A 23,727-nucleotide genomic window follows, 5' to 3' on the forward strand; every position below is an offset into this window, starting at 1 on the left:
GGACGCAGCAATGGTGCACATTGCCTGTCCACCCTGACCCAATGGCTCAACCCCTGGCCAGCCCCCCGGATAGTGACAGGACTGTCAGCAAACTATGGCGATGTTGGACACTTTCCGTATCCCCACTCCGCTAGCAGCCACGACGCCCGTTTCACGATTTTTTAAATCTTGAACCTCGCCATCGGGAATCCGCCCCAGTGGAGGCAGAGAATCGCGGAGGACCCGGAGAATACCGGGTCAGGCCTGCTAATGAGATGCCAATGGGACGTGTGTTCTGGAATGCATTGACGCCGCTGTCGAGGCACCGGAGAATTGCAATTTGGTGTGAAAGCGATGCCCGCTATGATTTTGGTAGGAAAAATCGTAAGGGAAAAATGACCCTCCACCCAATCGCGTTTCGCGATTCCAGCATCAGTCGACGGAGAATCCCGCCCCATGAATTTGGAAATACCTAAAAACACTGGAATTGGGCAGCTGGAATTTCTCAGCTAATTCCCTGAAACTGGCAAACCTACCCACCACGAACAGGTCCTCAAACCCGCTCCAGACCCTTCACCTCCCACGATTTAAATGTGGAGTCCAAACCAGCAGGTAAAAGGTGATTATTGCAAATAAAGGCTAGCAAAGCCCGGGAAAGAAGATTAAAATGCTTCCTAAACTGCTTCCAAATTCCCAGGGAAGAAACCACCACTGGATTTGAGGAAAATCTAACAGGGGGAAAAAAGACAATGGCGCAGTAACTATTCCACGAAGAGTCGCTGTAGTGCAGGAGCGTGCTTCCATTTGTCCCCCAAATGGATCCTGGACCGCAAAACCACAATACTATTTTTTGAATGCTGCCCAATAATAGAACAGAAAAATGAGGAGGGCCCGACCCCCCGACTGTCTGTCCCTTTGAAGCAGAACACTATGGATTCTGGTTCTGTCCTATCCGCCCAAATATTAGAGGATATCAATTTGTTGACCTTGATTTAAAAAAAAAAAAAAAGGATTTGGGGATACACTGACAAATAAATAAACATTTCATGTGCATGTTTATTTTAATAGTCTGAACCCTACCCACCAAGGATAGGGGGAGGTTGTTTAATACTGCTAACCAGAGTGGTGTAATTTAATTTATGAAGTGAAGCCCAGTTGTGGACCACCCAAACCCCCAGATAGCGAAAACTTTGCAAGAAGAAACGGTAACATCCCCAGCTGGGCTCTCCTCCTGGTGGGTTGAAGTGTGAAGAATCTTGACTTCAATACAGTAGAGATGCAGGAAGAGGAGAAGCATTTGTGAAAAAGATGTGGCATTCAGGAGCAATAAGAAGGGAGTGTTCACAAAAGCACTGACTCGCAGTAGCACTAAAATACTGCAAAAGCAGAAAGATAGAGAGGAGGTTGGAGGTGAGTGAATTCCAGTTCGCTCTATCTAGTGTGAGGGTGCTACCATGTCGTTCAAAGTTTATATTGTTATTTGGGAGCTGCTAATTGAATAAGAATAGGTTGCATAAAAAATAAATTTGTTGTTGAAAAGTTATTTTGGCATCTAATTGTTGATATTTTGTGGATGCAGCTAATGAGGGCTGCAATGAGTATCATCCCATGTTCTTCACCCATGACCGAGCTTTTGAAGAGTTCTTCTGTGTCTGCATCCAGCTACTCAACAAGACATGGAAGGAGATGAGGGCAACATCAGAAGACTTTAACAAGGTGAGATGGTGTTGCCTATAGAAGAGCAAGTTAAGTCTGAGCGAACAGTGAACACTTGGATTGTAATCTGTGCAATAACTAACTCATTCTACACTAAAACAGACTCTGCATCATCGCATTAGGTTGTTCAGTCCTGAAACTGGATATTTTATTTCTCCTTTATTCGTTCATGGGATGTGGATGGCACTGGCAAGTTTAGCATTTTGTTGTCCATCCTTAATTGTCCTTGAACTGAGTGGCTTGCTATGCCATGGCAGTTAAGAGTCGACCACATTGCTGTGGGGTCAGGAGTCACGTATTGGCCAAACCAGGTAAGGATGACAGATTTCCTTTCTAAAAGGACATTAGTGAACCTGATGTTTTTATTTTACATCAATCAGTGTGGTTTTGTGGTCTCCACAACTGAGACTAACTTTATATTCCAGATTTATTTTTATTAATTTGAATTTAAACTCTGCCAGCTGCCATGGTGGGATTTGAACCCATGCCCCCCAGATTATTTTTCTAGGCCTTTGTATTATTAGTCCACTGACATTACCACTACACCGTCGTCTCCCCTCATACCTGCAATTCATCTGCCCTGCAACAAGGATTACATCTGTGTTACAGTCCAACTGCTTGTAACATTGGTTCCTTGAGCATGGGACACAGACAATGAAAATCGCTTATTGTCACAAGTAGGCTTCAAATGAAGTTACTATGAAAAGCCCCTAGTCGCCACATTCCGGCGCCTGTTCGGTGAGGCTGGTACGGGAATTGAACCGTGCTGCTGGCCTGCCTTGGTTTGCTTTCAAAGCCAGCGATTTAGCCCTGTGCTAAACCAGCCCCATATTCACATATTGTAAATAACAAACAGTAAGCACCAAGAACTTGATGTTTTACTACATTAAATGCACCATATAAATTCAAGGTGCAGGAGTATATCAGGCAAAATTCACATTGAGCCAAAGGAGGAGATACTAAGACAGGTGACCAAACAGGTGAACATAACCAACAAGCCATCAGTTAAAATCGATCAGATGTTCGACTGGCTGAACCACTTTTGTTTTCTGAACTGGGTTTTTTCTGTGCTTGTGGTGTTGAGTTTATGTTTCCTTTGCCCTAAAAACCGGTTTGCTATCTTTTTTTTTTAGCAAGACCAACTCTTCTATACTGTTGGAATGATGTTTTCTCTTTCTATTCAATGTCCTTTTCTTGCTGGCATTTGTGCCATCATTTGTCAACTTTGTATGGTCTACACGCATATTTGTCTGTTCTATGTTGAATGGTAGCTGTTTTTCACACACTGTCCTGCAGTCCCTTGCTCGGTTGCCATCTGGATTGCTTTCCATACTGTATGGTTTGTCAAGTGTTACTGCAAGTTCAAACACTTTTTCTTGTCATTGAATTGCAATGTGTTGTTTAGTTGTCCTTTGGTTTCACAGTCGTACCTTCGTGTAAGATCTGTTGATCCGTAGTCACTCTTTGTGTGCTCAAGATCAGTTCCTTTTGGCTTGTCTGATTCATTTTTTTCCATTTTTGCCTTTTTACTATCAGTGTCCTTTGTATTATTTGATGTATCGTGGAGCTTTGTGACATCAGTTCCTTTCGAATGATTTGGTTTATCTGTGATCTCTTGGTGCTTCTCATCTGGAGTCAAGTTCTCCAAGATGTCTTCATTCTCTTGTTGGCTGTTCACAATTGATGTGCTCTCAATTGATCTGCTCACTGTTGCAATCTGATTGTCAGCCTTTGTAGAGTCCAGCTGAGATCTGTCAGTCTCGCTTTTGTCCTGCACAGCTTGTATGCTACTTGTTATCACTTTGTCACTATCGGCAAATAAACTAGATAGACCTTCATAGTCTTCTTCTTCTTCTGGCTCATCATCTGTTTCACCACTGTCGTCATCGGATGATTGCGGGTATCATTTCTCGTGGTCCGTTACCATGATCCTTTGTCTTCATGCTGTCTGGAACGTACAGTAGCTTAACAAGGTTCAGGGCTTTGCATGCTTTCACTCCAAATTTGGACTCTTGTTCTGTGCCCACAATAGCGAATTGCACAAAGTGACTTTGATTGTGCACCCATGCTTCTAGGACACATACCCCTAGAGTTTCAATCGCATTCCCACTGTAGGCGATCAGCCGTTTCTGTCAATCAAAAACTGTCGATGGAGCTCTCAGGCGGTTCAAATCGGAGAGGCTAAGGAAATGTCGAGCTTGCATTTGATTAATGTGGCATTCAGCATCACTGGAATTGTCCATTCATCGAGATTTGGAACAATTGTGATTGGGTTTGTTTTTTCAGCTTCTGAAATTTCCTGTGTACCTTTGTCTACACTTTTAATTATATCCATATAGAATATATCTTCCAAATCTATTTCATCTTCTGTGATGTTGAGTTTATAATCTTTATTTTTAGATTTGTGAAAATGTTCTTCTTGTTTCATGCTGAAAACTGCTTGTTCAATGCTGCTCCAAAAGTCTTCAGCTGTGGGTTGAAATTCAATCAATGTTCTGCCTTGCAAGGTATAATGCTTCTGTTTAGTGCCTTCTAAACCTGTTTTTCCGATTGCCAAGCATTTCTTTCTTAAGTGGACGTGGCCACAACGTCTGAATGTCATCACGCTCGTGACGTTATGCGCAAACTTGCAACATGCATGCGCAAGTCGATCGTCGTCTGGAGTGCGCTCTTGCAACATTGTGCGCATGAGCAGAACGGTCATCATGTTGTTTTTCAAATTGCGCATGTGCGAACTGGTCCTGCACATGCTCAGGACGTTCAACATTCGAATCACGTTTTTTCTTTAACTGCGCATGTCCGAAATGTCCAACTTTCGAAGCGCGCTTTTTTTCCCACGTGCGCTTGTGCAAACTGGCCTTCTTTTTCAGCGCGCTTAATTTCTAGCTGCACCACAGCTTCAACGGAGGCAACATTTTTTGGTTTACTTTCCCGATTCAACATTTCGGAACTTTGCTCGAACGGGATATATTACTAGGTCTTCCAGCATTACTTTTTGTTGCTTTTGCAGTCGCTTACACAGCTTTTCATTTCTTTTAAGCTCACAATAGCTATCAAATTTTTCAATGACCACAGCAAACTTCTTTTTTTCAACCTCATTCTCAAAGTGGAATGAGTTATGCAGTTCTATAACCTGCAGTCCAGCCTAAATGAGTAACATCGCAATCTTTTGCTTCTCACTGACTACTTGGGGGTTTGAGGTGGACCTTCAGTTCCCCTTTTATACATTTTCTTTTTCTTTTCTTTTCTTTTCATGTACTAAGTGATCTGTTTGAACTGCTCACAGAAAAATACTTTTCACTGTACCTCGGTATACGCGACAATAAACAAATCCAACAATTATGATGAGAGGCACAGGTCAAACTCTTGGTTGAAAATTTTCCAGTTCACATCTACATTACCTGATGTCCTGAATGACTTTGGAGTTTGCAGACCTGTCATGAAGCTCCAGCTGGGTATTTAGTTTTTGTGATGCTTCAGGACGTTGCTCTTGGAGTCTGATTGTTGCTACTGGAGTCTGGTTGAGATTTGTTTTTCCCACTTTTTTTTTCCTATATTTTTCTTTCTCCCTAAACCTGACTATTCGACTTTAGGAAGCACTCCTGGTACCATGTTGTGTTCTCTATTTTGCTTTACCTGGATGGCTTGGATACGTAGTGTTGAATAAAGAACACAAAGCTTTGTTAACAAACCAGACTACAAATTTAATTACACTACTAACTTAAGATTTGTTTGGGGTTAGCACTGCTGTCTCACGGCGTCGAGGTCCCAGGTTCTATCCTGGCCCTGGGTTACTGTCCATGTGGAGTTTGCACATTCTCCTGGTGTTTACATGGGTTTCGCCCCCACAGCCCAAAGATGTGCAGGGAAGGTGGATTAGCAACGCTAAATTGCCCCTTAATTGGAAAAAATGAATTGGGTACTCTAAATTTATTTTTTAAAACTAAGATATGTTCACATTTCTAAAGTAGGAGGTTTCTATATTAAACTATGCTATCTCTACATCCCAGTCAATATACATATCATTACATGGTCGTTATCACATTACTGTATAAGGGAGCTTGCTGTGCACAAATTGGCTGCCATATTTCTTGCATTATGTGATGGCGACTGAAGTAATTATTGGCTGTAAAGTGCCTCGGGAGGTCCTGATTTTGTGAAAGGTGCTATACAAATGCGAGTTTCGGAGCAGTACGGTGGTGCAGTGGTTAGCACTGCTGCCTCACGGCACCACGGACCCGGGTTCGATCATGACCCTTGGTCCCTGTCCGTGTGGAGTTTGCACATTCTCCCCATGTCTGTGTGGGTCTCACCCCACAACCCCAAAATATGTTCAGGATAGGTGAATTGGCCATACTAAATTGCCCCTTAATTGGAAAGAAAAAGAATTGGGTATTCTTAAAAAAAAAAATTTAAATAAATAAATGCAAGTTTCTTTCTTACCAGTTGTTACTGTCTGGATTTGTACCAGAATTATTTCCTGAAAAAGTTACCTAACAAATACAGCTGGGCCATTTGGCAGAATTTAGTGGAATGAATTCTTGTGAAGGCTTATGATACTTGAGCTGCCGATTGTTCTAGCTGGAGAATGATTGATGCCCTTTGGGCACCTCAAAATTACAGGGTAATAGCGATTCTGCTGTCAAAGTAGTTGCCTGCCCCCAGCTGCGACAGTGAGGCTTGTCTCAACTGTTTATATTTACACCAGCAGCAAAACTGGTCAGAAGCTGAACTCTTGCTGTGTCCACAGCGAGGTTTATTTCCAACGTCGCCTAATTGATTATTTTCCTTTGCTAACCTGGGGTATGTTTCCGTTCTGTCTGGTAACTTGCCCAAGAGACTATTCTGAAACAAACCTAGGCAGTGATTGTTGATCAACACTGCAGAGCGAAAGCTGAGCCTGAGTCCATTCTGAATACAGCAAGTGATTAAGAAGGGGAACCATGTCTACATCGCCATCTACATCGCCACCTTTCTTCCCCATATCACCCCCCAACCACCACCACCACCAAAGCCCATGGTACCATGTCCAACTAACATCACTCGTACTCACTGCATTAAAAAAAAAATGTCTTTGGTTCTTTTACCAATAATCGTAACTCTGTGCCCACAAGTTACTGATTCTCCTGCCAGTAGAGACCATTTCTGTGTGTTTACTGCATCAAGACCTCAGAATGTTAACACCTCTGACATTTAAAAAGGTGTTTCCCCGAAGTTGCTCGTGGGTCCAGGTGTGGGTTAATCCAACACTTCCTTACTTTATCAAAAAAAAGGAAAAGATTAGTTTGTTTCTCACCATTGGTTGCTAACATATACACACACAAAGATTAGTTACAGAAGAAGTTAAAAACGATACTCAGAAAAATTGGACCAGTTCAGTCTCGCTATTGTTCACTGCAGGACTGATATGTTTCAAGTCAGGATGTTGCACTGTGACCCAGGGCCGGAATTGAACCCGGTTCCTTAGCGCCGTGAGGCAGCAGTGCGAACCACTGCGCCACCATGCAGCCCCTTGGATCCATTTTCAAAGCATTGTTAAACTAGTTCCAAGTTTTTTTTAAATGTAATCTTTAAAAATGTTTTTCTAAAAATTGTTATGTCATAACTGGTAGTACCTCTATTGGATCTCATTTAGACCTTCTCTGCTCGAAGGCGAATAGACCAGGGGCGCGATTCTCCAATTTGGAGACTAAGTGCCGACGACGGAGTGAAAACCGGAGTGTTTTACTCCGGCGTCGGAGGCCGTTCCCAGACCCCGATTCATACTCCCCCGGGGGGCTAGGAGCGGTGCCGCGTCATTTACGCGCGCCAGGCCTTGGCACCGCGTAAATGACAGGGCCGGCGCCGCGTAAATGATGTCAACCGCGCATGCGCGGGATAACAGGCGCCAACCCGCGCATGCGCAGTTGACGTCCTCCCCGCGGCCGCCCCGCAAGATGATGGCGGATCGATCTTGCGGGGCAGCGGAGGAAAGGAGGTCCTCCTTCAAAGAGGCCGGCGCGCCGATTGGTGGGCACCGATCGCGGGCCAGACCCCTTTCGAGAGCACCCCCCCCCCCCCCCCCCCAGTGCAAGAACCCCCCTCGCCCCCCCCCCCCCCACAGGCTGCCCCCCCCCCCCCCCCCCCCAGCGTTCCCACGGTGTTCACGCCGGCAGCGACCAGGTGTGGATGGCGCCAGCATGAAGCCATCATTTTGGGCAGGCCGCTCTGCCCATCCGGGCCAGAGAATATCGGGAGAGCAGAGAATCGCCATTTTGGGGGTCCCGGGCGATTCTCTGGCCTGCGCCGCGACGGGGCAGTTCTTGCCGCTGGGGTGAATCACGGTAGGGCGTCGGACCGGCGTCGCAAGTAAAAATGGCGCGCCAGGCAATTCTCTGAAACAGCGCGGGAGCAGAGAATCGCGCCCCAGGTTTCTCCAGTCTCACCACATAGCTGAAGTTGCTGGTCCCTTGTGTGGTGCCCAGAATTGAACCTAATACTCCAGCTGACATCTATTTGTAATGGATTAATATCTGTAGAGTTGCTCGGCTCTACGATATCAAACAGAGACTCTGGGCCTAATTTCCATCTCCCAAAGGAGGTGCTAATCAGGTCATGAAACGCTGATTTTTTTTTGCCAATTTCCCTCTGCCTTCCCAACTCCATGCCATTGTCATGTGGACCTTCCATGGGCCAGGAAGTTCTTGGGTGCAAAATCCATACCCAACTCTTCCAGGCTTGAATAAAATCAAAGCACCTGCTTCCTTCCATTGATTGATGGCCAGTTTGCTTTGAAATGGAGAAAATACCATCTGCTCTTTCAGTTTTAGGCTTTGGATTAGAAAACTAATGTTTTTGGGGTGGCACAGCACGGTGGCACAGTGGTTAGCACTGCTGCCTACGGCGCTGAGGACCCAGGTTCGATCCCGGCCCCGGGTCACTGTCTGTGTGGAGTTTGTACATTCTCTCTGTGTCTGCGTGGGTTTCACCCCCACAACCCAAAGATGTGCAAGGTAGGTGGATTGGCCGTCTAAATTGCCCCTTAATTGGAAAGAAATAATTGGGTACTTCAAATTTTTTTTAAAAAGGAAACTAATGTTTTCATAGTTGTGGCTAGTATGAATGCCTGGCTGAGTTCCAAGGTTGCAGTGTTCCGCTCAATCTGTTGATGACCCTGTTCAGGGGAATTATTAACAGTTTTATGAGGGTTTAATAACATACTCTTCCTTTGATTCGGTTTCAGAGTACATGGTTGTTTGCTTATACAACTCAATGGCCACCTAAAGGATTAATTTTTCTTCTGTGGTAAACAGTTTTTCTTTGCAGCATCAATCACAGATTTTTGAATGAGAGTTTTATTATATCGTCTCAATCTTCGTTTTTTACACTTGCATTTAAAATGATTCCCATTGTTTTTGCATTGCTCCTCAAGACTGTATATGGTGAGTACAGGTTGAGTGGTCATGGAGAATAAATGGCAATGGAGGATCTGAGGGGCCATAGAGGTGGCGTGTGGGGATTGGAGGAGCCATGGAGGTGGTTTGGGAAGATCTGAGGATCCTTGGTGGTGGCGTGGGGGATCTGAGGAGCCATGGAGGTGGCGCAGGGGATCTGAGGAGCATTGGAGGTGGCACAGCTGATTTGAGGGGGCATAGAGGTGGTGCAGGGGATCTGAGGGGGCATGGAGGTGGCGCAGAGGATCTGAGGAGCCATGGAGGTGGCGTGGATGATCTGAGGAACCATGGAACTGATTCTGGGGATCTGAGGTGGCATGGAGGTGGGTGAGAATGACGGAGTGAGATATCGAGGAGGCCTTAAAATTATGTTGTGAGCTGGCATAGCTGTATCCTCATCAGAGGTAGGTCTTCTGACCATCCCTCCTCTGTACTTACATTTCTTATGCACCCCATCATGATTCTCAAACTGGCCTGCAAACCCAAACCCTCCATGAAGAAACCAGTCCTGGGCAATGTCGACATGGTCAGGGTGTCCATTCGTGAAGCTGCAAAAATGTGCAAATCTGATTTTCCCACCCCCGCGGGAGAATCTGGGCTCCAGTGTCTAAATGCAGGCACCTGCTTCCATTTCTGCACCAATGCATTCTCACTTAATTCAACAGAACATTTTCAGCCCCTTGTTTTTATAGAACCTCTTGTAGTTTCAAACCTGCTTTACCCCTAAGACACCGAGAAATTGGAAAGAATATTTTAAATCCAATGGGAATGGTGTGATGGAGGGATTTTGTGCGATGTACTTCTACCCCGACATCCTCCCAGCATTTTAAGTTGGACAAGGACAGGCTCTCCATCCTAGAGGAATTGAGTCTCATTTAGACGACCAAGTGATATACCGTGTATATTGTGAATTTTAGTTGTGGAGCAACCAGAGAACAGCACAGCCTCGCACCCTAATAACTTAATTTTACTTTTTAGGGCTTTACTTGAGGGGTGGCACAGTGGTTAGCACTGCTGCCTCATGACGCTGAGGACCCAGGTTCAATCCCGGCTCTGGGTCACTGTCCGTGTGGAGTTTGCACATTCTCCCCGTGTCTGTGTAGATCTTACCCCCAAAGATGTGCAGGGAAAGTGGATTGGCCACACTAAATTGCTCCTTATTTGGAAAAAAAATTAATTGGGTATTCTAAATTTTAAAAACAATGGCTGTACTTGAGTTTTCTACCTCCACAATAATTGCAAACTTTACCAACTCTTCTGATTCCCATTCCTCATTTACCAGTGGAAACAGTCCCCGTCAGCAACCAGAACCCCCTCCCCACAAAATCACAATCTTTCCTTTCTGCTCACAGATGTCAATGTCTAATCTGTTGGGTACCACTCCTCTCCTCTTACGGCATGTTGGGGGAGGGGGCGGGGAGCTAATAATTTATTTATCCTCCGTCCCCCCCCCACTCCTTCCGGAGTTGAAATTGAGCCTTTATCCTACTTGCTTCAGATTACAGCGTGTTGATCTGAGCTGGGAGCACTGCTTTCTGATGTACCGCTCAATATTCTGATACTTCCTAAGGCTCAGCTGGGAGCTATTTTCAGCACGCTGACTAATGGGCAAAATTTGAACCATGTCATTAAACAGTCTTGTTTTTAATTTTAGGTCAATAAATCAGTCAGATAGTAGTCAGGAATTTTACAAGTGAGTGAACAAGTATTCAGAAATGTCATTCACTGTTTTTGATTGGATTTGTCCAATGTGTGGCACTGATGTGATGAAAGCAGTGTTTCAACATCTGTTGTTTTCCACAATCCCAATGAAAATAAAATGCAGGAGAGATGTAAAGCCGACTCTCTATCACTCATTTTACAATATTGAACAGAGTCAAACTTACCCTAGGAGCCTAACCGTGACCTTTCTACGTGTGAATCGTAAGCCATGCACCTAACCACATTAGAGCATGTAATCCTGGGGATTTTCCATCTATTCTCACCAGGGGGTCTTTTCCGGTCCACCGGTGCTAGATTCAATAGGAAATCCCATTGTTAGCGGCGGGAACGGAAGATCGGCCAGCGGCAGACGGTCTTCCCACGCTGTTCATTGACTGCACAAATCAGCAGGGAGCTCCATTAAATGGCTCCAGTGCTCCTTAAAGCCAGCCTGAACAACTTAATGGGAAGATGAATTGTGGCTGCAAGAAATGATGGGAATCCTTTGTGAATTTAATCTGCCCTGTGCTGCTTTTGAAGAATGACGGAGCATGTGAAACAGCCGAGGAGAGCAAACCTCTGCATTTCCTACATTATAACAGTGACTACACTTCAGCAGTGCTTCATTCGCTGTAACGGGCCTTTGAGAAGTCTGGTGGTTACGAAAAAAACGTTTTCTTTTTCTCCAAAATGCCCTCAATTCCAGCGCACTTAAAGACATGAGAAGAAATCTTCTGGCTGTTTGTGCCGACGGGATCTTTGGTCCCGGCGACAGCACACCCCTGCTGCGGGTCTCCCAGCGGCGTGGGGTGGATTCAGTGGGAAATCCCATTGACAGCGATGGGATCAAAAGATGATGCTGCCAGGCAACAGGCAGGCCACCTCCCGCTGCTGAGAAACACCCGCAGGGAGGCCAGAGAATCTCGCCCAGAATCTAACAACCAACCTGTGAGTCGTTTTAATAGTGCGAATGGGGGACCTTTCTCCCGTTTACCATCATATTCAGCTGTGTCAGGTTGAGATTGGGATAAGCTGGAGTGCAGAGCCGCAAAATGGTAGCAGTGGTTTCAAATCAGTGCTACTCCATGACGCATCGTGATCCAATACCAATGCTGCCGGTGATAAGTGGCTGCATTCAAACCCCTTTCCCTGCAGGCAACCTGGACTTCAAATCGTCATTTGACTCCATAGCTCCATGCTATGCATGTCAGGGTCTCGGTGAATAAACAAATTCTTTTTTGTACTTGGGGACGTATGCACCGGTATCGAGGCTGCTTCTATTGCCCCTTGTTAATTGTCCTGAGAAGGTTCCGGCAGGCCACCTTTAAGCAACTGTTTGTACAGCTGAGTTGCTTTGCAGAACATAAAACCATCCTTACAGTGCAGATGGTGGCCATTCAGCCCATCGGATCTGCACTGACTCTCTGAAAGAGCACCCTACCTAAGCCACTGCCCGCGCTATATCCATAACCCCAACTAGCCCGTACATATTTGGACACCAAGGTGCGTTTTAGCATGGCCAGTCCACCTAACCTGCACATCTTTGGATTGTGGAAGGAAACCTGAGCACCAAGAGGAAATCCACGCAGATACGGGAGAAAGCACCAACTCCACCCAGGTCGGAATTGAACCCGGGTTCCTGGCGCTGTGAGGCAGCAGTGCTAACCACTGAGCCACCATGCTGCCCTTCCAGCTGCATAGTGTGATACGGGTCACTTAATAATAATAATCGCTTATTGTCACAAGTAGGCCTCAATGAAGTTACTGTGAAAAGCCCCTAGTCGTCACATTCGGGGAGGCCGGTACGGGAATTGAACCCGGGCTACTGCCTTGTTCTGCATTACAAGCCAGCTATTTAGCTCACTGTGCTAAATCAGCCCACTTGTGGCCGAAGCTGAACAGGTTCCCTTCCATTCCTGATGAATTCAACAGTTTTAATGGTCATTGTTTTAGTGTCAGTCCATCAATTATGAGATCTATTTAATTTAGTTCTAGAATGTAACCACAGAATTTGCTCATCCGATACATAACTACTGCACTTTGTGTGCCCCGGGTTCCTCCAATTGTTCAGTAATTATACTATTTGCTAAAATGTCATAACATCTTGGGCTTGATTCCCAATCTGTTGGTTTCTGCCGTGGCTATGGTTGATCCCTATTGTGTAATATCTACCCAACACTATTTGTTTATCACTTGGATAATGTATAGGAACATAAAAATGGGAGGCATCCATTTAACCCCTCAAGCCTGTTCTGCTATTCAATGACATCATGGCTGATCTGTGACCTAATTTCATTTCATTTACCCACCTCTGCCTCATATCCCATAAAACCTTTGGATAACAAAAATCTATCAGACTCTGATTTAATTTACAATTGAACTAGCATTAAATGCTGTTTGTGGATGTGAGTTCTAACTTTCTACCACCCTTTGTGTGCAGAAGTATTTTTCCATCTTACTCCCGAATAGTCTTGCTCTAATTTTTAGACCCCCTTCCCTAACCAGTGGAAATAGGGCAGATATAGAGAAACGTATCTGTTTTCCCTTAATCTTTTTAAAACTTCAAACAAATCAAACCTTCTCAATTTAGTTTGTTTAATCTGCCCTCTTAGCTTAACCTTTTGAGTCTAGGTACCATTCTGGTAATTCAAAGAGCCAGGGTCCCAGGTTTGATTCCCAGCTTGGGTTAGTGTCTGCGCGAAGTCTGCACGTTCTCCCTGTGTCTGTGTGGGTTTCCTCTGGGTACTCCTGTTTCTTCCCACAAGTCCAGAAAGGCATGCTGTTAGGTAATTTGAACATTCTGAATTCTCCCTCTGTGTACCCGAACAGGCACTGGGATGTGGCGACTAGGGGCTTTTCACAGTAATTATTATTAAATGTACACTGCACTCCCTCCAAGGCCAATATATTCTTCCTAAAGTGTAGTGCCCAGATCTGCTCTCAATATGCCAGGTGTGGTCTAACCAGGAATTTGCATGTAACTATAGCATAACTTCTACCTCCTTGTATTTTAGTTCTCTGAAAAGTCCAGCATTCCAATGCACCTCCTCAGAGGAACACCTCAGAGTCAGGAGAGGGGAATGAAATTTGGACCAGTGGAGTGAAAGTACTGTATAAAGAAAAAATATCTTGGTGGGGATTTATTGCTTTGACAATCTCCAGTAAAGATTCATTAAAATGCTCCTGTAAGTGATATTTCTGAATGATCTGAAATTGTCAGAAATTACCGGATCTTGGATTCTGTGACATGTGAAAACTCCGTGTGCTGTAGACTTCAGAGTTCTGACACGTCTCAGAAGCTGAACACGGAAGATCATTTGACAGCAGGTTCAGTGCAGGAAGTGTTAATGGGGGCAGAGATGGAGTGAGATTTCACAGCTCATTGAGCTCTTTGCCACACCCCACTATTGGAGTGCATCATTCCTTCTCTGCTTATGCTCAGTTCTTGAGTGGCTGTTTGTTCACTCTTCAGACAGAAATGGACACCAGTCTTGCTGGTGAGTATTTTGGCTTTCCTGTGGTGTTCTAGGAATTGAATTTCTTTACACGTTGAGATGGTCTTCATTTTTCTAATATTTTAAAGCACACTCATTTTCTCTCTCTCTCTGTCTCCCACACCACCTCTCTCATGCAACTCATTTTTCTCGATTTTCTTTCTCCATGTCTCTCCCTTTTTTCAATAGCAAGCAATTTATATTGGCTTATAAAGGAATAGGTTTGAAATTAAGTGGTAAAGTTTGTCTGTGTAATTTGTTTGTGTTCATTTTGAGGACCATTCCTTTCCCTCTATAGTCAGATTCTTTCTTCTTCTCTCTCTGACACGCGCACCTTTCTTACCATCCGTCTCTCTCACTTTCTCCCTCTTGGATGCTCGCGTTCTCTTGTTTCTTCTCTCCTTACTTCTTTTCAATTTAGTAGAAGTCACTTGCAATTCTACCCTAATATTTTCCCATGGCACAGTGATGTTTGTGCACTAATCCTGTAATCCAGATTTGTTTTATTATCTCACTTGCTGGCAGGCCTTTGGCAATGAGGTTTTTAGGACTAGTCGCTGCTGATACATGAGCCAATATTTGACAGCGCATGTTGTTGCAAATCCCTTTTATCAACACCCTCTCTTTCTGCCAGGATCTCTTTGTACTGTCTTCACCAGGTGCCAGCAATATTGCAGCATGGATGCTACTTTGGATGGATGTAATTACTATCATAAGTATTCTCTGTAACTCGGTGCCAAGCTTGTCAGGGACCACATTCTTTGTAGTTGCCTTGGAAACAAAAGATACAGCTGTGTTGGTGTAAATGGGGTGATTCTGCTCTTTTAATCACCCTTCCCATTGCTCCTGGTATGAATTTAAAATAACACTGCTCTCCTGATCCAAATCCTCAAACCGGGTCCCTCACGCCAGGAGGCGCTGTGCCCAGAAATAAAACTGTTAGCATCAATTGCCCACTAGATTGATGGTGCTGACAACAGAATACGCAAGGGATACGAGAGGAATGGGTGTTTTAAACTTTTTTTCTTGCACAGACCACATGGACTGTAGTCACCTCCTCGGGTCCTGTACCCAGATTTCTCATCCTAGATCTGGGTACTTAAGGCTCTCGTACTGTGGATTGCAACTGCGCGTCTCTATGTGAGCAGTAAATTGTATAGATTGCACAAAGGTAGATTCTGCGTAAAAATACTTCAGTCCCAATGAGTCAGACTGCCACATACCATCAACAGAAATTAGCAAAAATATGCATTATGCAAAGAAACTGGAAGGATTCAGTATCCACTCCCAGTTAGGATACATTCTGGCATTTATAAGGGATTAAGAGGAATTGGTGATCAAAGGAGTAAAGAATAAGCAGAAAACCTAACATTCAGTAAAGGGGACAAGTGCCTAAATGTTTTGAATAGTTTTTGTATCTTGGAGAGAGCAGTAAGAATGAAGTCTTAGGGGCAGCAAGGCGGCACGGTGGTCAGCACTGCTGTCTCATGGCGCCGAGGTCCCAGGTTCGATCCTGGATCTGGTTCACTGTCCGTGTGGAGTTTGCACATTCTCCCTGTGTTTGCGTGGGTTTCACCCCCACAACCCAAAGATGTGCAGGCTAGGTGGATTGGCCACACTAAATTGCCCCTTAATTGGAAAAAATGAATTGGGCATTCTAAATTTATTTTTAAAAAGAATGAAGTCTTGGATGTCATGTCTTAGAAGTCTACTGGAATTCTTTGAGGGGTTATCTAGGTAATTGGGCGATGTTTTTTAACATCCAGATTTAATGCTGTATAACAGTTATTATGCAGCACCAGGCAAACCCTCTCCCCACCTCCCCCAAACAGCAGCGCCTGCACCTGACCTTGGTTTGTGCATTTTCCAAGATTCAGTAGTGGGAGCCCTGCTGTGACACAGCCTGCCCCCTTTACTGACTGCGGCACAAAACGCTCTTAGCGACAGAGCAAAACAGCTGAGAGACACCCACACACGGAGCAAACCCTGCCAACAGCACTTCAAAGACCGAGTTTCCCTGGCAGGTTTCCAGAATCTCGCCATGAAACCGGATCTCGGGCACATTCTCCTTTGTTGCAGTTGCTATGTAGTTGTAACACACTCCGATGTTGTGTTCGCGCAGTATATATTGCATGAATAGTGTGTGGAGCCTTACTGTGTGCCCTGTAAACAACACTGGATATTCGTCCTGGTGAGTGCTACTAAACTGGGGGAATAGTGCTGTGATTGTGCTTCTAATGCTGAATATCGTCTAGTCAGAGTACGGACATTTGAATTACTTCAACTCGCGACGTGTTGGGGATGTGCGATGGGGAGGAAGAAGGTGTGTTTGTGCAAGAGGGGATTTTTCTAGTTTTGTACCCAGCAGTTGCTCATTTTAACCTTGCCATTCTCTCAGACCTTCAGAGGAGGGTTAGGGCCAGAAGGGACAGAGATTGTGAGATGGACTAGAGAAGGAACAATGCAGATTGAAGGGGGACCGGTGGAATGTGAGGGTAGGGTGGATAGGTTAGGAGCTAGAGGGGTTAGTGGGAGCAAATTGGTCAGCTGGGCAGACATGACATTCATAGGGGTTGTGGGGAAGAGGAGGCACTGGTAGTTGTGAACAGGCAGATTTGGGGTAGGGGTGAGTACTGAAGAGTGTAAACAAGCAGTCTGAGGGCACTGGGGAGTGTGAATGTGCAGAGTGAGGTTATTGGCAAGTGTAAGACCCTTGTGAAGGCAGTTAGCATTGTGGGCAGAATATTGGAAATGCAGCTGAGATTGGGAAGTGAATTGGTGATTAAGAAAAAGGATATTGGGACCGAGTATGTCTGATTGGTCATCGGAGGGCAGAGAAGAGTAGCCAGCACATAATCAGTCCAATGAGAGGAAACTGGGCAAGTGGGTGAAGTAGCAGTGAATGACTATTCTAGAGATAGTGACAATAATACAGTTTTAATTAGCACCATTATGGAAAATGACAAAGATAAAATAGGGGTAAAAGCTCTATATTGAGGGAAGACAAATTTATGAAGCTGAGAAGTGATCTGGCAAGTGGACTGGATACCAGAAGGAAAATTGGTGGGATTCAAAAGCAGACTTCTACGGGCACAGTGTAGACATGTCCCCACAAAGAAAAAGGGTGGTTCTGCCAAGTCCAGAGCCCCCTGCTTATCAAGAAACAGGGTAAAGTAAAGCAGAAAAAGAAAGCGTATGACAGTCAGATAAAAAGATAATACTGTAGAAAGCTGAGAGGAGCATAGAAAGTACAGGGTGAAGTAAAGAAGGAAATTAGGAAAGCAAAGAGAGGGCAGGGGAAATTTTTGGCAGGTAAAATCGAAGAAAACCCAAAGATGTTTTACCAGTATATTTAGAGCAAGGGATTATCTAAGGAAAAAATTGGTGCCATCAGAAATGAACATGATAACTTGTAAGTTAAAGTAGAAGATGTGGGCATGGTTCTCAATGACTACTCTGCCTCTGTCTTCATCAACGAGAGGGATGATGCAGACATTCGAGTTAAATTGGACGAGTGTAAAATATTTGCTATAATAAGCATAGTGAGAGAGAAAGTACTGGAGGGACTGGTATCCTTGAAGGTCCAGGGGCCAGACGGATTGTATCCTAGGCTGTTGAAGGAAGCCAGGGAGGAAATAGCAGTTGCTTAGAGGATCATTTTCTAATCCTCACTAGATACAGGCGAGGTACCAGAGGATTGGACGTCTGCGAAAGTTGTACCATTAGTTTAAAAAGCTGCAAGGGATACGTCAGAAAATTATAGGCCGGTCAGTCGGACTTTGGTGGTGGGCAAATTGTTAGAATCAATTCTGAGAGCCGGGATAAGCTTAGAAAGGAATGGATTAATCATGGATAGTCAGCATGCTTTAGTTAGGGGAAGGTCATGTCTTACTAATTTAATCAAATTTGGGCGGCGCAGTGGTTAGCACTGCTGCCTCACGGCACAGAGGACCCAGGTTCGATCCTGGCCCGGGTCACTGACCGTGTGGAGTTTGTACGTTCTCCCCGTGTCTGAGTGGGTCTCACCCCCCACAACCCAAAGATGCGCAGGGTAGGTGTATTGGCCATGTTAAATTGCCCCTTAATTGGGGAAAAAAAAGAATTGGGCACTTTAAATTTTTTTTTAAATTTAATCAAATCTTTTGAGGAAGTAACTAGGAGGATTGATGAAGATATTGCAGTGGATGTTGTTTACATGGATTGTAGTAATGTGTTTGAAAAGGTTCTACATGGCAGATGGTCAGAAAAGGATACAGGGAAATTTGGTGAGTTGGATCCAAAATTGGCTCAGTGATGGGAAATAAAGGGTAATGGTCGATGGATGTTTTGTAAATGGAAAGTGATTTCCAATGTTGTTCCAGATGACTCAATGTTGGGGCCATGGCTGCTTGCTATACATATCAATGACTTGGGCTTAAATGTGGGAGGCCTGATTTGGAAATCTGCAGATGACACAAAAATTGGCCGTGTAGTTGAACGTGAACAAGATAACTGTGGTCTCCAGAATGATATCAATGGTTTGGATGGTTGGGCAGAAAAATGGCAAATGGAATACAATCTGGAGAAGTATGAGGTAATGCATTTGGAGAGGGCAAAAAAAGCAGATGAATATCCAGTAAACGGAAGGATGTTGGGAGGGGTTGATGAAGTGAGAAACCTTGGAGCGCACGTCCACAGGCCTTGAAGGTGACAGGACAGGTGGATAAGTTGGTTAAGAAAGCATATGGAATGCTTTCCATTATTGGATGAGGTATAGAATATAAAACAGGGATATAATGCTGCAACTGTATAAAATGCTGGTTCGGCCACAGCTGGAATTTTGTGTACAGTCCTGGTCAGTACATTACAGGAAGGACATAATTGCTCTGGAGAGGGTACCTGGACATTTACAAGAATGTTGCCAGAGCTTGAAAAGTGCAGCTATGGGGAAGGATTAGAGAGGCTAGGGTTGTTTTCCTTCAAACAGAGGAGGCTAAGGGGTCACCTAATTGTGGTGTACAAAATTATGAGGGGCCTAGATAGAGTAGACAATAGATGCTGTAGTCAATTACCAGGGGGCGTAGATTTAAGGTGATTGGTAGAAGGAATAGAGGGGACAGGATTAGAATGGATGTTTTTTACTTTTAGGTTTTTGGCTGATGCAGTTACGATGGGCTGAATGACTTCTTTCAGTGCTGTAACATTATTATGATTCTATAATATCCAATTTCTTGCTTTTGTTGAGACCTATTTTTTAAAGTTGATTCTCTGGCTGTGGGTGTTGCTAGCTAGGTCAGTCTTTATTGACCATCTCCAGTTTCTTTCACAGTAGGTGGTTGTTGCACTGTGGGTTCCATATGTCTTGGTGAGTCTTTGTCATTCCTTCGATGATCTCTTTTCTTGCCAGCCCTGTATCTTTTTTACGGTCTGCTGGGTCTTTCACTTGCTGCCACCATGTTTCATTATGTGACTTAGTCTCGACGAGAGTTGTCTATTCTCCCAAAGTATGCTGCTCTAGTCCAGTTTCTAAAAACTGTTGCGCTTTATTTATAGCAATTATTTACACATTTAGACCTCTATAAGGGGTTGGAGCTTCTTCTCCTTTCAGATGTCTTCTCCTCAGTCACGTGATCTGGTATCTATTACATAAGCATCACATATGCTTCTGATGTTTACTCATTACGGTGGTGGACTGCCTTCTCCAGCTGCTCCAGTCTGTGGTGAATATACTCTCCCTGTGCTATCGGAGAGGGAGTTCCAGGATTTTGCCTCAACAAGAATGATACATCATAGAATCCCTACAGAAGGAGGCCACTTGGCCCATCAAGTCTGCACCGACCCTTTGGCCACCCTACCTGGGCCCAATCCCCCACCCTGTTGCTGCAACCCCACCCTAAGGGGCAATTTATCATGGCCAACCCACCTAACCTGCACATCTTTGGACTGTGGGAGGAAACCGGAGCACCTGGAGGAAACCCACGCAGACACGGGGAGAATGTGCAAACTCCACACAGTCACCCGGGGTCGCAAATTAACCTGGGTCCCTGGCACTGTGAGGTAACAGTGCTAACCACCGTCCGCTGCTATGTGAAAGTCGGTATGCAATTTGAATTGGAGGGGGCTTGATTCTGTGTATCTTCAGATTGTTCTGTTGATGTCACTGTTGGTGAGGAAACCCATGTATCCCTGAGGAGCTATATTTTGTCATCTGACCTGCACTTTGAACTTGCTTCTAGTGAGTACTAGATATCCAGCACTCATACTCAACTGGACGAAGAAATTCTGTACCATTTAAAGTACTGTGCACAATCCAGCGCCGGGATTCTCCAATCCTGCGGTCAAGTTCTGAGGCCGGCGTGAAAAGTGGTGCGGGTCACTCCGGCGTTAACGGGCCTCAACTGGCAGCTATCCACCCCTTACTAGGGGCTAGTATGGCGCCGGAGTGGTGTCCCCCACTCCGGCGCCTGAAAGCTGGCGCACCACCGCCGGCGCAAATTAGCGCATGCACGCCACGGCCGGCGTGAATTTGTGCATCCGCATGGGTTCCCGTCTCCGCGCCGGCCCCTGGGCAATATGGCGGAGCCCTACAGGGGCCCAGTGCGGAGGAACATAGGCCCCCCCACGGAACTAGCCCCTCCGCCCGCCGATTGGTAGGCCCCGAGCGCAGGCCAGGACACCATGGAGGCCCCCCCCGGGGTTGTATCCCTCTTTCCCCCCCCCCCCCCTCAAAATCAGGACTGCCCCCGCAGACAGAACTCCGAGGTCCCGCCGGGTGGGACCATGCGTAACCCACACCGGCGGAACTTGGCGGGCACTTGGCCTGTGGAGGCCTGGAGAATCGCCGGGGGGAGCTTTCAACGGCTCCCGACCGGTGTGGCGGCGGTGCCGCGGGCGCCCAGAAATTGGCATTGGAGAATCGACGAGCCGGCGTTGGGGCTGCGTGGCGCGATTCTTGCGCCCCCCCCCCCCCCCCCCCCCCCCCCAGCGATTCTCCGACCCGGTGTGGGGTCGGAGAATCCCAGCCCTGGTCTTTATATTACAGAATGGATGTAGAGGTGCAAGAAAAGGTTTTTTAAAAAGCTTTAGAAGGGTGATCTCAGACCTGAGAAGTTATGCACATCCAGAAAGAGTGAACAGGTTGGACCCTTTTTTTTCTCGGAAAGAGAAGGCTGAGGGGTGATCTGGCCAAGGTCTTTATCATTAGAAAAGTGGTTTGATGGGTTAAATGTAATGAAGATATGCTGGGACCAAAACTAGGAGGCTGAAATATAAAATGCTAGTAAATCCGGTCGGGAATTCAGGATTACCTTGTTTATCTAGGTAATGCTCAGAATACAGAACTTTGTACCACACGGAGTGGTTGAGGCAAATAACATAAATGCATTTCTGGAGAAGCTAGAGACACACATGAGAGATTAAGAAACAGAAGGATATGCTAAAAGGGTGAGGTGATGTGGGAGGAGTGTGAAGCATAAACATCGATGCAGACTGGTTGGTCCGAATGGCCTGTTTCTGTGCTGTAAATGTTAAGCAATTGATGAATGGAAGCAGCTGCCAGTGACTGAAGACAGATTCTCTCTTCTGCTTGCGACTATTGGTTGTCCACGAAACGCACACTGTGCGAGCAATGAAAGTCATCAGATTGGGCCTTTTTCCTTCACCTGTGAGTAACTGGATTTCATCTCTTTCCCCCCCCCCCTCTCTTGTTGCAGGTCATGCAGGTGGTGCGTGAGCAGATAACCAGGTCCCTGAGCACGAAGCCAAACTCTCTTGATCAGTTCAAGAGTAAAGTCCGTTGCCTGAGTTACTCGGAGATCCTGAGACTGCGGCAGTCTGAGAGAATGAGCCAGGATGACTTCCAGTCACCGCCGATTGTGTATGTTATTCGGTTATTCTGTCTTCACCCACAACACGGTGTAGTTTAAGTAAATGGTAGAGGGGGTTATCTTGTTTTTTTAATCATTGCATTCCCTTGTTTCACTCAAGTGAAGGACAGGCTTTTTGGACACTGAGGTACTCGGCCATCAATTTGGTTCATTTGATTAACCCTCTTGCCTCGTGAGTTGAAAGATTATGATTCAAGTCCACTCCTAAACTTCACCACACAAACTACAAAGCACAGGCTACAGGTCAGGGTGGGCCTTAGACAGTGTCATTTGCCTTTGGAGCCTTTGAGGCAGCTTGCCTGAGCTTTAGGGCACCCCTCAGCACGTATTCCAGGACCTTAGGATGTGCCAGTCTGCAGCACTAGGCCGTGACAGATCCTTGCACAGGAAGATCAGCAGGTTTCACTGTCACCAGCTGACAGTCCTCCAGCAGCAGCTGATATTTGTTTCGGAGCATCTCTCTGAGGACAGCCCAAGGAGCAGGAATAGACCATTCGGCCCCTCAAGCCTCCTCCTCCATTCAGTAAGATCATGACTAATCTAACTGTGTCCTTAACTCTATTTTCCTGCCTGTCTCCTACAACCCTTAACTCCCTTGTTGATCAAAAATCTACCGCGACCTTGAATACATTCAATCATCAGCCTCCACTGCTCACTGAGGAAGAGAATTCCAAACATGAGCAACCCTCTGAGATGAGGAAGAATTTCTTCTCAGTCTCATTTTCAAACAGTACCTCCTGGTTCTACATTTCAGCTCCTTTCAGCAGCTACCCTGTCAAACCCCCTTAATCCTTTACGTTTCAATAATATCACCTCTCCTTTTAAGCTGTAATGAGTGCAGGCCCAACTATTCAACCTTCCCTCATAAGATTATGAGAGTAAACTTGCTCAGAATATAAAAACAGATAGTAAAAGTTTCTACAAATACATAAAACAAAAAAGAGTGGCTAAGGTAAATATTGGTCCTTTAGAGGATGAGAAGGGAGATTTAATACTGGGAGATGAGGAAATGGCTGAGGAACTGAACAGGTTTTTTGGGTCGGTCTTCACAGTGGAAGACACAAATAACATGGCAGCGACTGATGGAAATGAGGCTATGACAGGTGAGGACCTTGAGAGGATTGTTATCACCAAGGAGGTAGTGATGGGCAAGCTAATGGGGCTAAAGGTAGACAAGTCTCCTGGACCTGATGGAATGCATCCCAGAGTGCTAAAAGAGATGGCTAGGGAAATTGCAAATGCACTAGTGATAATTTACCAAAATTCACTAGACTCTGGGGTGGTCCCGGCGGATTGGAAATTAGCAAATGTGACACCACTGTTTAAAAAAAGGAGGTAGGCAGAAAGCGGGTAATTATAGGCCAGTGAGCTTCACTTCGGTAGTAGGGAAGATGCTGGAATCTATCATCAAGGAACAAATAGCGAGGCATCTGGATGGAAATTGTCCCATTGGGCAGACGCAGCATGGATTCATAAAGGGCAGGTCGTGCCTAACTAATATAGTGGAATTTTTTGAGGACATTAACAGTGCGGTAGATA

General features: G+C 45.4%; 1 protein-coding gene across 7 annotated transcripts in view; it reads left to right on the forward strand.

Annotated features, from left to right (window-relative positions):
• LOC140428279 (engulfment and cell motility protein 2) overlaps positions 1-23,727 on the forward strand; it is a 292,926-nt gene that overhangs the window by 239,038 nt on the left and 30,161 nt on the right. For 5 of the 7 annotated variants that reach the window (XM_072514575.1, XM_072514578.1, XM_072514577.1 and 2 more), the window contains 2 exons: positions 1,559-1,695; positions 22,015-22,178. In XM_072514575.1, coding sequence (XP_072370676.1) covers positions 1,559-1,695; positions 22,015-22,178 — 301 coding nt within the window. Of the gene's footprint in view, positions 1-1,558; positions 1,696-14,223; positions 14,327-16,331; positions 16,515-22,014; positions 22,179-23,727 lie in introns of those variants that run through there. The other 2 variants (XM_072514581.1, XM_072514580.1) reach the window with 2 other exon arrangements.

The sequence above is a fragment of the Scyliorhinus torazame genome, chromosome 8, assembly GCF_047496885.1.
Source record: "Scyliorhinus torazame isolate Kashiwa2021f chromosome 8, sScyTor2.1, whole genome shotgun sequence".
NCBI lineage: Eukaryota > Metazoa > Chordata > Chondrichthyes > Carcharhiniformes > Scyliorhinidae > Scyliorhinus > Scyliorhinus torazame.